This window comes from Eretmochelys imbricata, chromosome 11 (assembly GCF_965152235.1).
Source record: "Eretmochelys imbricata isolate rEreImb1 chromosome 11, rEreImb1.hap1, whole genome shotgun sequence".
Classification (NCBI taxonomy): Eukaryota; Metazoa; Chordata; order Testudines; family Cheloniidae; genus Eretmochelys; species Eretmochelys imbricata.
Genome location: NC_135582.1, coordinates 1,772,419 through 1,788,889, shown reverse-complemented (window position 1 = coordinate 1,788,889; position 16,471 = coordinate 1,772,419). Strand labels below are relative to the sequence as shown.

The 16,471-nt window shown below is 56.2% G+C and overlaps 1 protein-coding gene across 1 annotated transcript in view; it reads right to left on the bottom strand.

Moving 5' to 3' along the window:
- Nucleotides 1-2,228: 2,228 nt before the first annotated feature.
- Nucleotides 2,229-16,471, bottom strand: part of LOC144272404 (uncharacterized) — a 34,534-nt gene continuing 20,291 nt past the window's right edge. Inside the window, exons 2-3 of the mRNA XM_077830412.1 lie at nt 4,423-4,583; nt 2,229-2,525 (exon numbers count right to left, since the gene is read on the bottom strand). Coding sequence (XP_077686538.1) covers nt 2,229-2,525; nt 4,423-4,583 — 458 coding nt within the window. The remainder of the gene's footprint in view (nt 2,526-4,422; nt 4,584-16,471) is intronic.

The window sequence follows — 16,471 nt, the reverse complement described above, 5'->3', positions numbered from 1 at the left end:
GGGGCTCCCCAGGGCTGTCCCACTGTGGGCTCCCCAGGGCTGGCTAGGACGGGCTCCCTGGGGCTGTCCCACTGTGGGGCTTTGCTTCGGTTTAGCTAGTGGATGATTTACAACCAGAAAAGGTGTGCAAGGGGTGGTGGGGAGGTGCTGAACCCTGTCAGGGGTCCAGCGGCCTGTGCTGCACATGGTGTGGGGCAGGCTGATTTTCAGTGTCACACTTCAGATGCAATGGAGACTGCTTGAGCAATAGGGACTGCCTGACCCCCACATCACAGCAAAGATGTTCCAGCAAGCTCGAAGAAAGTATAAAAGAGGGGAAGTGACATCATCACTTGGCATCTCCCCCCCACCCCAACCCAACCTCAACGCAACACCTGGAAGAACATCTGGAGGACAACGATTTTGAACTGGGGAAGTTTGTCCCCAGGCTGGAAGGGAGTCCCAGCCCGTGTATTGAGGAACTGTGACCTGCTTGTGCCATCTGTCAGGGTGAGAAAAGCTGCATGATTCAACTCTTTGTTAGACTAACAGTTTGGGATTTAGAATGCGCGTTTCTATTTTTATTTCTGAGGTAAGGATCTCTGACCTACCACTTAGAATGCCGTACAGTCTCTCTGTCTGGAGTTAATAACCCTGTTTGACATTTGACCTAAAGCCGTGTGTTTCGGTGGAAGCGCTTGGGGAATCTCAGCTCAGGTTACAAGGGTGGTTGCACGTCCAGTACCCGGTTGTCGGTTTGGCGAACTAGCAAATGGACTTACACTGGCCAGACTTCTGCGCAGTGCAAGTCGGTACCGTTCTGAGGTGCAAGGCTGTGGAGCGGGGGAACTGGCTGGAGCCTCCCTATTGATGGTCCATGAGTGGCTGTAACTCAGCTGGGTGTGGACGGCTGTGTGAGCGCAGTGCCTGTCAGAGGTCTGCAACTTGGGGTTAGCATCACACAGTGTGAGGGCCAGCCCAGGTTGGTGGGACAGGGGGCTCAGCAGTCCCACAGTTCAGGTTGCACCCCAGGGATCCGTCACAATGGGGATTGGCAAGATGAACAGTTGGCTAGTTGGATGGCTGGGTAGGGGCTGGGGTAGTTGGTTAGTTGCATGGCTGGGTAAGGGCTGGCAGCACGGGAGACTGGTTACCTTCCAGCGTTTGATACATTGCTGCAGAGCCCTTAGAACTGGCAAAATGAGAGTGGTGTAGTTGTCCCTCCGTGGCTCTGACCCTGGGGCAGATGATACCCACCTCGGTGCCGGCACACCAAGGGTCTGCGTTACCCTCTGCATACACTGTCTAGCAGGGTTCCTAGGCTCACAGCCAATGCGAAGGGAAGTCAGGGTGAGCAGATACTTCCTTGCATGCACCAGTAAGGACCAAATCCTGCAGCTCATTGATCAAACCCCCTTCTCCATGTGCAGGCAACAAGAAACTGACCCTGTAGCAGCTCCGGCAGCCAGCAGGGCACTGGCCGTGGATCTGCACCATAAAGCATTAAGGAGTCCATGGCCAGCCACTGCTCTCTAGGGGTCAGAAATGCATTGAGAGGAGTCAAAATGCAAAACAAGGAGCCCTGGGCTCTCTCTCCCGTGAATTCGCTGGGGGTCTTGCAGAGAATGTGGGTCAGGAAAAGGGCAGGGGGTGTCCCACACAGGGCGGGGGATGAGTGCGGTGGCATGGGGCCGGGGCTCCCTCCTGGGGGGCATGTTAATGTCCACCGGCCAGGGCCTCCTCACTCAGCACCCGGCAGAGGCTTTGATCTAGGCCTGTCCAGCGCTGCCCACTCCAGGCCTGCCCTTGCACCCTCGTCTGTGAGACCCATACCCCCAGCTCTCAGCAGAGCCGCTCGTGGTGGGGGGAAAGGAGGGGCCATACCCCGTATTTATTGGTCTTGGCCCCCTTGCAAGGAAAAGCACCAGCTTGCTGATACACTGTAGCAAACATCTTTATGGGGGAAGCGCGGGGGAGGGGTCTCAGTCCAGCCCCCCCTGCCCCCAGCCCCCCAGTACACACTGACAGAATAATTACGAGTTAAATAGAATCCAAACACACATAAATTAAAGGAGACGGGCAGGTGCCGCAGAGTCTCCCCAGTGCCGCGGCCTGGGTTGGGTCTCTCAGTCTGCTAGCAGTGGAGGTGGCCCCAGAGCCGGCTCCATCTGGCTGGCCCCGGCCCCCTCGCCCCGGCTCCGGGCTGCTCTCCCTGCTCTGTTTCATGGGGTGATCGCCCGGGCTGCCTTTCATAACGCTGAGCCGATCTTCCTGTCTGTGGAGCTGAAGCGCTCCTCTTCCTCCCCGGAGCACGAGGAGCCCGGGCTGTAGCCGAGCTCTGCGGCACGGCGGTGCAGGATCTCCACGCTCGCACCGTGCCTGTTAAATCCAGGGCCCTCCTCCTGCCGCTGCGGCTCGCTGGGCAGCAGCTTCTCGGCAGCTTTGCTGACCCCTCTTTGCTTCTCGGCCTCGGCTTGGGCCACCTGCTCTTTGGCTTTCCGGCTGCGTTTCCACTTCATCCTGCGGTTCTGGAACCAGATCTTCACCTGCAGAAGACCGACAGGAGGGCGACTATAGAGCTTCCCCAGCCTCGCACCCGGGGGCAGCCTCTCCCAGCGCTGACAACCACCAGCCCCGGGGCGGGGCACGGCACACGCTTCCTTGTTTCTCACTGAGACACCTTATACTGCCAGGAGCACAGAGCCAGGCCCTGCTGGGCCAGGCGCTGACCGACACCCGGTGAGAGAGTCCCTACCCCAAGGGGCCGAACAAATTAATAGATCACCCCCTCCCTAGTCACCCGCCCTGGAGATCACCCCCTCCCCCGGGTCACCCGCCCTGGAGATCACCCCCTCCCTGGTCTCCCACCCTAGAGATCACCCCCTCCCCCGGGTCACCCACCCTGGAGATCACCCCCTCCCCCGGGTCACCCGCCGTGGAGATCACCCCCTTCCCCGGGTCACCCGCCGTGGAGATCACCCCCTCCACCGGGTCACCCGCCCTGGAGATCACCCCCTCCCCCGGGTCACCCGCCCTGGAGATCACCCCCTCCCTGGTCTCCCACCCTAGAGATCACCCCCTCCCCCGGGTCACGCACCCTGGAGATCACCCCCCTCCCCCGGGTCACCCGCCGTGGAGATCACCCCCTCCCCCGGGTCACCCGCCCTGGAGATCACCCCCTCCCTGGTCACCCGCCCTGGAGACCACCCCCTCCGGGTCACCCGCCCTGGAGATCACCCCCTCCAGGGATAACCCCGCCCAATCCCTGCAGTACAGCACCCCACTCTGGGGTCCACCCCAAGAGCAGCCTGTACCCATTCATTGCCACCCTTTGCTGCAGCACTCTGACATTTCCTCCGAGGTCTCGCAGCCAAGCACTGACCTGACCCCGCCCTGCCTAGCTGAGGCGCTGAGCCCAGAGCCCGCAGCTCTCTGGCTGAAGGAAGGGAAGCAGCGGGTGACTGTCCTGAGGCCAAATCCCCTTTCCCCTGCCCCGGGGCCCTCTCCAGTCGAGTGCCAAGAGACCGGGGCAGGGGGGAGTCACATGACTGATGGCAGGGAAGGATCTGAAATACCTATTTCCATGTAGCTGCGTGGGCGCCCTCCCCGACAGGTGCTCTCCTCCCAGGATGAGGCTGCTGGGTCGGATCCTGAGTTACGCCTTTCTGGGAGTGTAAAGGGGCTCCGGAGTAGGCACAGACAGCCCCCTGAGGATCCCCCCCACACACACACCAGAAGCTGGTATAAAGGGTTTATAACTGCCCTGCTCCCAGCCCCCGGTATACGGGGTGGATCAAGGGCATGGCCAGAGTGCTCCGCGCTACAGCTGCCCTTTGCCTCCTAGGTCCACCGGGCACTGGGGAGACATTTAGAGCAGCTCTGAGGCTGCTCTAACTTACACTGGGGGCTGGGCAGATGCCCACACTGCCCTAGAATACAGGGAGCAGAAAGGTTAAAGCCACCTTAACTACCAGCCCCCAATGCCCACTCCAAGCACAGACACGGTGTCGCGGAGAATCAGGGTCACGGGGTGGGATTCCAGTAGACCCAGCGCTAGGACGTGGGGAGCGCGGCTGCCCTGGAGGTTGGGGTTAGGAGGGGCCCCAGGAGCTGAGTCTTAGGGATACAGCATTTTGTAGGGGACACACACACGCCCGCAGACAAGAGGGGCTAGAACCAGCCCAGGGTCCCAGAACAGTGCATCCACACACACGCCTCCAGGGTGCCAGACCAGCAGCCCCGGAGGACAGCGCGGGGACGGGCCCTGCCGCTGGCTGACTGGCTTCTGGATGGAGTCGCTGTGCTAGTAAAAGAGCCAAATCTTCTGGGGTCACCATCGCAGGACGGGAGCCCAGGGCCCATCGGCCCTGCCCCTCGCCCGTAGGTGCAGAGGGAGGCCGGTGGGCAACTCCCGCCCCTCCCCCGCCCGCACAGGGACGGTACCTGGGTCTCGGTCAGCATCAGCGACGTGGCCACCTCGAAGCGCTTAGGCCGGGACAGGTACTTGTTGAGCTTGAACTGGTTCTCGAGCTCCAGCAGCTGCTGGCTGGTGAAGGCCGTGCGGGGCCGGCGGCATTTGCCCATCAGGCCGGACTGCGGAGTGGCTGAAATGCAACGAGCGGGCACAGGTCAGCGGGCAGCTGGACCCAGGGCCAAGTCCCTGCTTTACCGCACCTGACCTTGGGCAGGGCTCGGTCGGATGCTCACGCTGCTCTGCCCTGCAGGGGGGCACCCGAGGGGGCGGCCGCTAAAGAGTGGAAGGTGCTCAGCCCCCCTCCCCACCCCCCAGCAGCGGGCGCTAGCTAAGGGCCATGGCTAGACACGGCAGCGGGGGAGCAGAGGGGGCTGCTGGGGAAAGGGCGCGGGGCACGAGGTGGGGCTGGGCAGCAGGAATTCGGGAGCCGTGTCCCATGAAGACAAGGCTGAGCCAGGAGGCATTTCGCTGAGGTGACCCAGGGTTAGGCGAGGCGGGAGGATGGGGCAGACGGGACGCCCTTGCTAAGCTGACAGGTGGGCACTCGGGGGAGATGGTGGCTGGCTGGAGGGCATGGGCGAGGGAAGCCTGACGCCCCTTTGGGCGGGGGTGAGAGCAGGAGGGGGCCGGCGCTTCCTGAAGATGGAAGAAGTGTCCTGGGCGGAGGGACAGTGCGGGTGGCGGGACGGCCTGGGTGCGGGACGTCACTACAGGCAGGCGGGAGCCTGGGCCTGAAAGCTGGAAGCTCCCTAGAAGTGGGAGGAGCCACCAGTGCCTGAACCATGGCCCCGCCCCCTGCCCTGCCCCCGCTCACCCTCCGAAGCCCCGCCCATGCTCCACCCCTATTCCACCCCAAACCCCGCTCCCCGCTCCGCCCCTATTCCACCCTAGACCCCTTGCCTACCACCTGCACCTCTCTGCCTCTCTGGGGGTGAAGAGGCACAAGCAGTGGGCGGGGGGTTGCGGGGGGGAGGCGAAAAGGTGGGGGGGATGGGAAGAGGAGCCGCGTGGGCGGGGCCACAGGGAGAAACATGGGCGGGGCCACACTTGGCCTCCCCTGGCCTACTGTGCCTGCCGCCCATGGGGAGGAGAATTCGTAGCATGTGGGCACTGAGGGTCGCTTCATCGCAGACCCGCCGAGGGGCACAGAAAGGGGAAGTCACGCGAGGCCAGACCATGCTGGGGCCCCTGGCCCAGCAAACTGGCCCCGTCCCAGCTGGGATTCTGCTGCCGAGACTGCCTGCACCCAAACCAGCTTGGGGGGAGCTCTCCCGGGCTGAGCAGGGCCAGCCCCGGGGCCAGGCCCCACTGGCCAGCCCATGTGCCGGAGGACGTGGTGTTTCGCTAGGGGACGCTCTCCCTTCGGAGGAGCAGAAGCTGAGCAGCGCGTGTGTGAACACCTGGCGCAGTCCCAGGGAAATGAGGCCTCTCCCTGGTAGCCAATGCTGCTCCCCATGGAGCCCCTGCCTGGCCACATCCCAGCCCCCAAGAGCCAGCAGGGCTCCCCAGAGGACCCCGACACAGGCTGGCGATGCAGTGCCCCCCGGCCCCGGGGCACAACAGGGGGTGCGGAGCGCTAAGTGTCGCTGTCATCGCCTAGTTGTCCAATAATGGTTTTATTGCCCAGCTGATATTAAACTGGCAGTGTCGTTATCAGGGCTCGTTTGGCGATTAAAATCGATTCCGTTAGCGAAATGAAAACTCCTTGATTAGCGTGAAGTGTATTTGATTACCCCCAGCTGCCAAAGTCTGCGATAAGGGCAGCAGCCCACGGAGCGGGGCCCGGGCCTGCTATCTCGCTAATCACCCTTTATCGCAGGGCCGTGCTGAATCAGGAGGGAGAGGAACAAAAGAGTCTTTGAGAACCCGGCGCGCTCGTCTCTCTGCATGGCAGGGACAGGGCACGCACTGTTTGATTCTCCCTTCATCTCCACTCAGCCCTCTTTATTGTCTCTTTGGGGCTCCACTTTTACGGCCCTTCTTTAGGAGAACAGCAGCTATTGAAACCAGCAAGGCCCTGGCGGGGTGTGAAATGCTGAGCAGGAGATGAAGGGGTGACAAGAGAGACTGCCCGGGATCAGGCTGCAGCCCAGTCCCTGGGCGTGTCACAGCGCTTGGAGACAGCTCCGGGAAGAGCGAGGCGGGGGGCTGGGAATGCAAAGCTGAGGCAGATCCCCCCAAGCAGAGAGAGCTAGTGAGCATTATCAGCCTGCAAAGCTGGCAGCATGCCCATGCTGGAGAGGCCGCATGGGGCTGATCCCCACCCATGCAAGGCACATGTGCCACGCTGCAAATGCAGGCCGTGGTCTGTTGCACTGGTGCAATGACGGCACAAGGGGCAGGGTGGCAGCGAACGAGGTGGGCGAAGGGTAGGATCTCCGGATCAGCTTTTAGCTCCCAACCAGAGACGCTGAAATGCCCATCGGAAAAGGGAGCAAATCCACAGTGCCGGAGCACCAAGTGGATTTAACACCATGAGATTGCAGGGTGCTACTCACCACTGAACGTCTGACACCCAGGAGATCTGCCCCAGGGCCCCGGAACCAGCGGCTCTGCCAGGAGAGTTTGCACCACCCTTCATAACCAGGAATACTGAATACATTGCCTGCCTCCAGCACTTCTCCGCCAGGCGGCTCAGAGCCAGTCACACACTTTAGCTCCGTTTTAGCAGATGCATCTCACATCTAGCCTGCGCCCATGGCACCTTGAACATTGCCCTTCTCTGGTCCCATAAACTAAGCCAGGGGGGCTGAGCCAGGATGGGAGTCCCAGGGGGCTGTAGAAAGTGAGGTCAGTGATGCTCTTCCCGCTGGCTCCGAGCTGTAATGTTGAGGTTTAATAACAGGTCACTAACGATCCAGAGATGCTCGTTGTGAGAGCTGGGGTGTTAACCCCGGAGTCCTGGCCCCACTCCAGCTCTGGTCATCCTATTCCTCTTCCCTAGAGCCCCCTGAGTGAGGCATTCTGCTCACTTCCTGCCCTCCACTCCCCTGCTGGGGCATTTAGCACTGCCCAACAGGCTGCCCTCCGGGGGTAAGGGAGTTGATTCATATGGTTTGTAAAGCACTTTGGGCCTTTTGGGATGCAGGGTGCTTTACAGGTCTGTCACTGTATCCCATGCAGCTGTCAGTCACTACACTCCCCCCTCGGACTTCCAACAGATCACCCATTGACCTCACCGGCCTTCGCCACACAAGCTGACGGAAGGTGTCACCAGAAGGTGGTGATTTCATGTTTTAAACCCTACTATAGACTGGACACCCCTGTAAAATCGAAACCTGATGCACATTGAGATACCACTGCTCTTTACGAAGCACTGCATCGCACTGAATCAGGATGTGAGGCTTTGGCACCGAGTGTTATTAGTGGCTTTGTCGCGGGAGTGTAGCTAGCAGCTCTTTCCACACCCAGCCCCGAGACTTAGGCAGGGAACCACTTAGAACTGCACCACAGCTGACAACAAACATTGTTGTCATCTCCAGATCTATCCGTCCCTACAGTCAGGTAAATGAAACTTGTCAGAATATCTGTAACAGCACTGCCTGGTGGCTCCCAGTAATGTTACAAGGAATACACCGTGCCCTCCTTTCCAGAAGAAGCCCCCTTAATATGCAGGAGGAAATGGATCTTTGTAGGAGTCTGCAAAGCACAGCTGCTACCCGCCCGCCCCACATCTCCCAGTGGCTGATAGTGAAACCAGGGGCAGAGGCTTGGATGAAAACAAACCGACACACATGGAATTTGCCCCTTTTGGTTCTACAAGAGGATCAACCTTTGCTATCTCCAGGCAAGAAAACACCTGAAATAAGCGGAGGGTCTGTTAACCTTTTGCCACTCGCAGTGCCACACACCCCAAACACTGAGACCTCCTTGGGCCAGCCAGCTGCAAAGTGCCAGGGTTCGAAGGGTTAAAGCTGTCAGTTTATTCATGGACTGACATCTGCAGGGCAATCATCTCAAGAAGTGTATTGAGGAAGCAGATAGTAGCCAGGAAGGCGAGGGGGAGGTTGGGAGGTGTTAAAGGAACTGAAACATGGATGTGACCTGGATCTCATGGATAGATGGGTCCAAAAAGGGCGGAATTTCATAGGCTCTGCACAGGGACACCCCTCCTCTGCCCACCCGCACTGATGCAGACGACCCTGAACTGCTTGCTCAAAATTCACATGCCCATGAGAAGTATACGGACAAAGCAGCAAAACAGGGAAATTGTCGGCATGGGAACTGAAGTCAAAGGTACCAGGAAGGAACCTCCCTGAGCTAATAACAGTGTGCAGCCCTTAGACAGCACTTTCCATTGTCAGAGCTCTTTACAAACAGGAGTCAATTAACTGGGGCTAAGCCACTGAGTTAATGATGTGTCAGGCGGGAATTTATGGATGTTGCATTAACTGAACGTTATAAAGTTGCACTGGGTTGACTCCTAGGTGTCCGGATGCCAGGTGCCATGAAAGAACCTAGAGAGATCAGACTGTGTCATACACCATGGCTAATAGGAAACTCAGCAAAAGCAGGACTAGAACTCAGACCTTCATGACTCTGGCAGACCAGGGGCCAGCTCATGCCAAGGTCCCCATGTTTCAACTGAACCCTGAGATACATAGCTAGGACTAGCCTGGCTACCCTGTGTTAGAGCTATTCAAATCTTTATTAGAATTATAAGAACATGTTTAGTGTTTAGACTTAATTGAATGCTTGTGAGTGGCTTCCAGCATTAATCTCAGTTGTAACAGTGGTGTGCCGTGTTGCATGGTAATATATGAGCATTTGTATTGAGAGTCTCTGTGACTCTGTAAATCACCAGGCAGGAGATAGACATTAACTAGTGTGAAGTGCTGGTCTCCAGCTGAAGGTGTTATGTCCTGGCCAAGAGAGAAAGTCCAACTCCCTATGGCTATTGTGAGACGAAAAAGAGGACAAAAGACATTGCTGGTTTTGCGGCCCCCATGAAGATAAGTCTTGCAAGTGGATTCCTCCCACCAGCTGAGCTTGAAGCTCTGGACACAGGGGAGAACAGGAATAAAAACCCCTACCAAGAAGGAACTGTATCTCTGTGCTTCTTGGACTCTCAGGTGCAAAGTTTACTAGGCATAAGTAAGAGATCCCCAGTGTTTAGCACTGGTTAGTCCTAAAAGACATAAAATGAAATATATCCTAGAATACTCCAGGTGCTGACTGAGGACATTTCTGAGCCATTAGCAATTATTTTCTAAAAGTCATGGAAGATGGGAGAGATCCAGGGGTCTGGAAAAGGGCAAAGCTAGTGCCTATCTATAAAAAGGGAAATAAGGACAGCCCGGGGAATTACAGACCAGTCAGTCTAAGTTCTGTACCAGAAAAGATAATGGAGCAAATCATTAAGCAATCAATTTGCAAACACCTAGAAGATAATGAGGTGATAAGTAACAGTCACCTAATAGAAAAGGAGGACTTGTGGCACCTTAGAGACTAACCAATTTATTTGAGCATCCGATGAAGTGAGCTGTAGCTATTGGTTAGTCTCTAAGGTGCCACAAGTCCTCCTTTTCTTTTTGCGAATACAGACTAACACGGCTGCTACTCTGAAACCTGTCACCTAATAGCTTGCTTTGACAGGGTAACAAGCCTTGTGGCTAGGGGAAAACGATAGATGTGGTCTATCTTGACTTTAGTAAGGCTTTTGATACTGTCTTGTGTGACCTCATAAACAAACTAGGGAAATGCAACCTGTACTATAAGGTGGGTGCATAACTGGTTGGAAAACCACTCCCAGAGAGTAGTTATCAGTGGTTCACAGTCAGGCTGGACGGGCATAACGAGTGGGGTCCCGCAGGGATCAGTTCTGGGTCCAGTTCTGTTCCCTATCTTCATCAATGATTTAGAAAGTACACGTCTGGTTTGCGGCCGATAGCAAGCTGAGAGAGGTTCAAGTGTTTTGGAGGGTAGGATTAAAATTCAAAATGATCTGGACAAACTGGAGAAATGGTCTGAAGTAAACAGGATGAAATTCAATATGGACAAATGCAAAGTCCTCCACTTAGGAAGGAACAATCAGGTGCACACACACACAATGGGCAGTGACTGCCTAGGAAGGAGCACTGCGGAAAGGGATCTGGGGGTGATAGTGGATCACAAGCTAAATATGAGTCAACAGTGTAATGCTGTTGCAAAAAAAGCAAACATCACTCTGGGCTGTATTAGCAGGAGTGTTGTAAGCAAGACACGAGCAGTAATTCTTCCGCTCTGCTCTGTGCTGATTAGGCCTCAACTGGAGTATTGCGTCCAGTTCTGGGCACCACATTTCAGGACGGATGTGGACAAATTGGAGAAAGTCCAGAGAAGAGCAACAAAAATGATGAAAGGTCTAGAACACATGAGCTATGAGGGAAGATTGGGTTTGTTTAGTCTGGAGAAGAGAAGACTGAGGGGGGGGACATGAGAACAGTTTTCAAGTACATAAATGTTCTTACAAGGAGGAGGGGGAAGAATTGTTCTCCTTAACCTCTGAGGACAGGACAAGCAGCAATGGGCTTCAATTGCAGCCAGGGAGGTTTCAGTTGGACATTAGGAAAAACATCCTGTCAGGATGGCTAAGCCCTGGAATAAATTGCCCAGGGAGGTGGTGGGATCTCCATCTCCGGAGACTGTTAAGAGCAGGTTAGACACACCCCTGTCAGCGACGGTCTAGGTAACGCCTAGTCCTGCCATGAGAGCAGGGGACTGGACTAGACGACCTTGCGAGGTCCCTTCCAGTCCTACGATTCTATGATATAGAGCTTGCTTATTACCAAAGCTTCTATTACTTTTTGAAATTTCAGATTGTAACTCATTTGCATATATATGTTTACCTGCTTTAACCTCCCTTGTCTCCTTTTTCTATTTAATAAATCTTGGTATAGCTTATTACAGGCTTGGCTACAAGCGCTCGCTTTGGTGTGAGATCTAAAGAGCAACTGGCCTGGTGTAAGTGACTGATCCTTTGGGACTGGGCGCAGCCGGACTGTTGCTGCGATTTGTGGTGTGAGGGACGAGCTATCACAGAGACACGCTCACCGGGGTGACGAGGCAGACCAGGGTATCCAAGGGGACTGTCCCAAAGAATGGCTAGAGCTGTGAAGGGGACTCCAGCTGCCCGCTCTGGGGAAGGGTGTGCAGACAGTACTGGGGCTCAATGCTATCGAAGGCAGTTTATGGGCCAAACAAGAGCCGGCAAGGAAACTCGATCCTCATCCATCGTCAGGGGAGATCACTAACCAGTGCCACCAGCAGCTACTGTCCCACAGCCAGGCCAGGCCAAGGGGTCCGAGAACTCCAGATGCTGCCAGAGCTACCCCCTTGTGCCCCACCTAGCCCCCCTCCCCAAACCAGAAGACTGAGCCCAGAGCAATAGCGAGAAAGCCTGTCAGAGCCAAGGGACGGCTCCTGAGAAGAGAGAACTGGGCCAGCCAGGAGACTATGTTAAACATCACACTCCTGGCTCACACCTTTGCAGGGATCTTCCCCTCTCCAAAACAGCAGGGATCAAAGGGCCTACCCCCCCCACACACACACCAATATCCACTCCCACCCCCAAATCACCTGTTGTCCCAGGGTCACTGGTCCCTGTAAGAGGGAACGGGCCCAGTTCACCTGGGACTAGTTAGCTGCCTCCCAATGGAGCCTGATAGGGGGCCTCTGTAAAGAGCCAGGCAGCAGTTAAGAAGGTGCTGGTGAGAGCACGTGGAGACAGCTGGAGTTGGGAGCTGGTGGGAAGAGACCTGATGGGAGCTGTGGGAGAGAACTGGCCAGAGCTGAGCAGAAGGCCCGCACCAAGGCCCGGGGGCAAAGGGAGACACCAGTGTGATGTTGCACCCCATGTGTTTTATGGAAATATGCTGATAAGTGTGAATATGACGTAACTGGAATATGCTTTCTGCAAAAGGTCTCTTGTAAGGTATCATTACAGAGCTTATAATCTACTGAACATATTCCTCCTGTTTGTATGGATGCATCATTCTTGTATCTGAAGCTAGAAATATAAAGTATAACTCTGAGGTCCTATTGTAATCATGCAAAGTGTGGGCCATTAATGGGGGTTTGGAAGCTTGATGGTTCCCATTGACTAGGACAATTGGTTGTAAATGGTCTGTTTACTTGCAAGCCTTAGTGGGTGCCTGCGAGTCAGGCCTGGAAGAATGAAGGCTGGGGTCTGCCAGGACATGTGACCATGTCACATGATACTGGAATCCATCTTAAACCTGGTGCTTTTCCATTGAGAAGGGGGGGTGGGGACCCAGAAAGACAAAAGATTCCTGCCTTGTGCCAGAGATATAAAAGGGGGTGGAATAGAACAAAGGGGGCTACCAGTCATGAGAAAACCCCTAGTTAACACCTAAGGTCCCTGCTGGAACTAGCAAGGGCTGTACCAGGGGAAAGGATTGGACCCAGACTAGGAAGGCGTCTAGCCTGTGAAAGAAGCTTATTGGAACATCTCTGAGGGTGAGATTTTACCTGTAATCAGTTTCTTAATGTATTAGGTTTAGACTTGCATGGTTTTGCTTTATTTTTCTTGGTGATTTACTTTGTTCTGTCTGTTATTACTTGAAACCACTTAAATCCTACTTTTTATACTTAATAAAATCACTTTTGTTTATTAATTAACCCAGAGTAAGTGATTAATACCTGGGAGAACAAACAGCTGGGCATCTCTCTCTATCAGTGTTATGGAGGGCGGACAATTTATGAGTTTACCCTGTATAAACTTTATACAGAGTAAAATGGATTTATTTGGGGTTTGGATTCCATTGGGAGCTGCGTGTCTGGGTGCTGGAGACAGGTGACCTGCTGAGCAGTTTTTGGTTAAAGTCTGCAGCTTTGGGGGCATGGACCAGACCTGGGTCTGAGTTGCAGCGGGCTGGCATGTCCGGCTCAGCAAGGCAGGGTTCTGGAGTCCCAAGCTGGCAGGGAAAAAGGGCTCAGAGGTCATTTCAGCGCGTCAGGTGACAGTCCCATGGGGGTCTCTGTGACTGAACCCGTCACAACCAGCTCAGTCAGGGCAGGCTGGGCCCGGAGAAAGAGGTTGACTCCAGAGGGAGGTTCCCATGAGAAGCTGCTCGACAATAGCAGGACTTGCCCGTGAAGGGGCCTGGGGAGTGGAGCGCCGCAGCGAGGCCAAGCTGAGGCTGCAGGAGAAGAGTTGCACCAAGCGAGGAGAACTGCCAGACGCAGAGGCCCTGGAATAGGAGCGCTGGCCCTGGGGAAGAGGCCTGGCCTCTCACAGGTGGCTGGCCCAGGGAGGGGGGCAGAAGAACTGGGGAACGCAGTAGGTGGGGGATCTTGGGTGGGCAGCCTGGAGGCGGCCCCAGGAATGGGGGTGGGGAATGGCTGCATTTTACTTTGAGGCTTTGAGAATTGTTTGAGGGTTGCACTGATACAAATAAATTGTGCCCAGAAGCAGGGCTTGAACACGACTCTGGGAAGGACAACATTCCTTTCCTGGGTGGGGGAGGTGACCATTGGTCTGATCGGTGGCGGGGAGGATGGGCAGCTCCACCTGCCCTAGGAAAACTGAGGCAGGAACTTTCTGCCTTGCTGTGGTTGGCCACACAAGGGTGCCCTGGCACGGGCGAGCCCTGTTACACCAGCTCAGGGCAGCAGCTGTGAAATTCCATGCAGAGACCAACTTGAATCAGATTTCAGACCCACCCATGGCTTCCTGTGTCCACAGAGGCCCCAGAAACACACGTACATGGAGGTCTGCAGGAATAATACATGCAGGACTCCAAAGCAAACGCTGGGCGTGTGTTTCGGGGACATGGGGGACGTAAGGCCTGGCTGGGGTCCGGCTGTGTCTGCAGGGAGCCCGCTCTCTGCCTTGCTGCACCGCGTGGGGCAGGGAGGGGCCTGTAGCTAGAAACTGAATTGCGCGTGGGAATTGTAAAACCATCAGTTCCAGCTCTGGGCTACCCGTGCGGCCTGAGATGGTTTCTGAGTCGAGACTTGCCAGGTGGTTCCTGGCTGTGGGCTGACCCCTGACCTCACTGGCTCAAACACAAGGACCTGTGGAGTCCTTCTGAGACAGAAATTCCCAGAATGGGGCGGTTCTTACCTAATCCAACCCCACTGGGTGAAGCCAGTGACCTCAGGAGGAGAACACCCCATTCTGATTTGCCAAGAAACTCCCTGTGAGGATGTGACGCAGCAGGGAGGGGGAGTGTTGACCTGGGAATGTGCCCTGGGGATGGGAGACCTGAGAGCCTGTCACCTGAGCCAGGAGGGGGAGGGGGAGGTGAATGTGAGCCCAGGAATGTGAACAGAGGCTGCAGGAGGGAGCCTGCTGGGGGGGTTTAGTTTCAGTTTGGGGCTGGGTGGTGGAATGCAGGGAATCCCAGGACTGGGGTCTAAGTTCCCTGCTCCCCCAAAAGGACTTGACTGAGGGGTCCTGGCTGTGCCCACAAGCTCTGTTTGAGACTGTGCCCTGTTGTCCAATAAACCTTCTGTTTTACTGGCTGGCTGAGAGTCTCGGTGAATCCCAGGAAGAGGGGTGCAAGGCCTGGACTCCCCCACAGTCCGTGACAACTGGTGGCAGCGGTGGGATGTACTGCACCCCGTGGATGGCGCTTCCTGCAGTAAGTGACTGGGGAGCAGTAAAACGAAGGGGGATTGACGGGGACCAGGCGTGCTGAGGATTCAGAGAGAAGGTTTCAGGGGGCGGTTAACCCCTGGGAGTGTGTGACCAGAGAGAAGGACTTTTGCAGTAACAGGGTCCCCCGGGGGATTGCAGCGAGCGGTCCCGGGGCAGAGGAGTCTGCAGCTCGACCCTGGCAAAGAGGTGGTGACCTCAAGAAGGACTGGCACCCTCGGGGTTTTTCCTGGAAACCGTGGAAAGCCGCCCAGGCCTGTGAGTGGCCAGCAGGGAGATGTACGCTAAATGCCTGAAGAGCGACCTGGTGGAGCTGTGCAGGCAGAGGGGGCTGCGCATTGGGAGGTCCACCAAGGAACAGCTGATTGCCCAGTTGGAGGAGAGGGATGACCCAATCCCTGTCCCTGAGGGAAGCCGCCCGGGGGACGCAGCGTGGGCCCGGGGGCCTGACCGGGCTGGGAGGGGTCAGACTGCTGCCCAGGACATCCCGAGACCCTTCCTACCTAGGCCTGGGGGAGGGGTTGGGGGAAGCCCAGCGAATACCGAGGGCACCCTGACACCAGCAGCCAGCAGGGGATCCTCCCGACGGAGCTCCCCATCCCTGGAGCGGAGGCGGCTGGAATGGGAGAGGGAGATGAAAATGAGGGAGCTGGAGGATCATGAAAAGTAACGTCAACGTGAGGAGAAACAACGTCAACATGAGCAGGAGGAGAAGGAGAGGGAACTTCAGGAGAAGGAGAGGGAACGTCAGGAGAAGGAGAGGGAACGTAGGCATGAGCAGGAGGAGAAGGAGAAACAAAGACAGCATGAACTGGAGCTGGCCAGGCTGAGGAGCAGTGGGGCCCCGGCTGTGGTGAGTGTGGGGGGACCCAAGACTGCAAGGAGCTTTGATAAGTGCTTCCTGGCCCAGCGGAAGGAGGGGGAGGACATAGATGCTTCCTGATGGCCTTTGAGAATGCCTGCGAGATGCACAGGGTTGACCCTGCAGACAGGCTCCAGTTTCTCACCCCCTTACTGGACCCCAAAGCCATGGAGGTGTACAGCCGGATGACAGGGGCGGAGGCAGGGGACTACGAACTGTTCAAACAGGCCCTGCTCCCTGAGTTTGGGCTGACCCCCGAGATGTACCGGAGAAGGTTCCGGAGTCAGCGTAAAACGCCTGAGGTCACCTACCTACAACTGGTCAACCGGATGCAGGGATATGCCCACAAGTGGACAGCTGGGGCCCAAGCTAAAGAGGACCTGCTTGACCTAATCATAGAATCATAGAATATCAGGGTTGGAAGGGACCCCTGAAGGTCATCTAGTCCAACCCCCTGCTCGAAGCAGGACCAATTCCCAGTTAAATCGTACTGGAGCAACTGTATGAACAGTGCCCTTCCAACTTGAGGCTGTGGTTGGTGGACAAAAAGCTACAG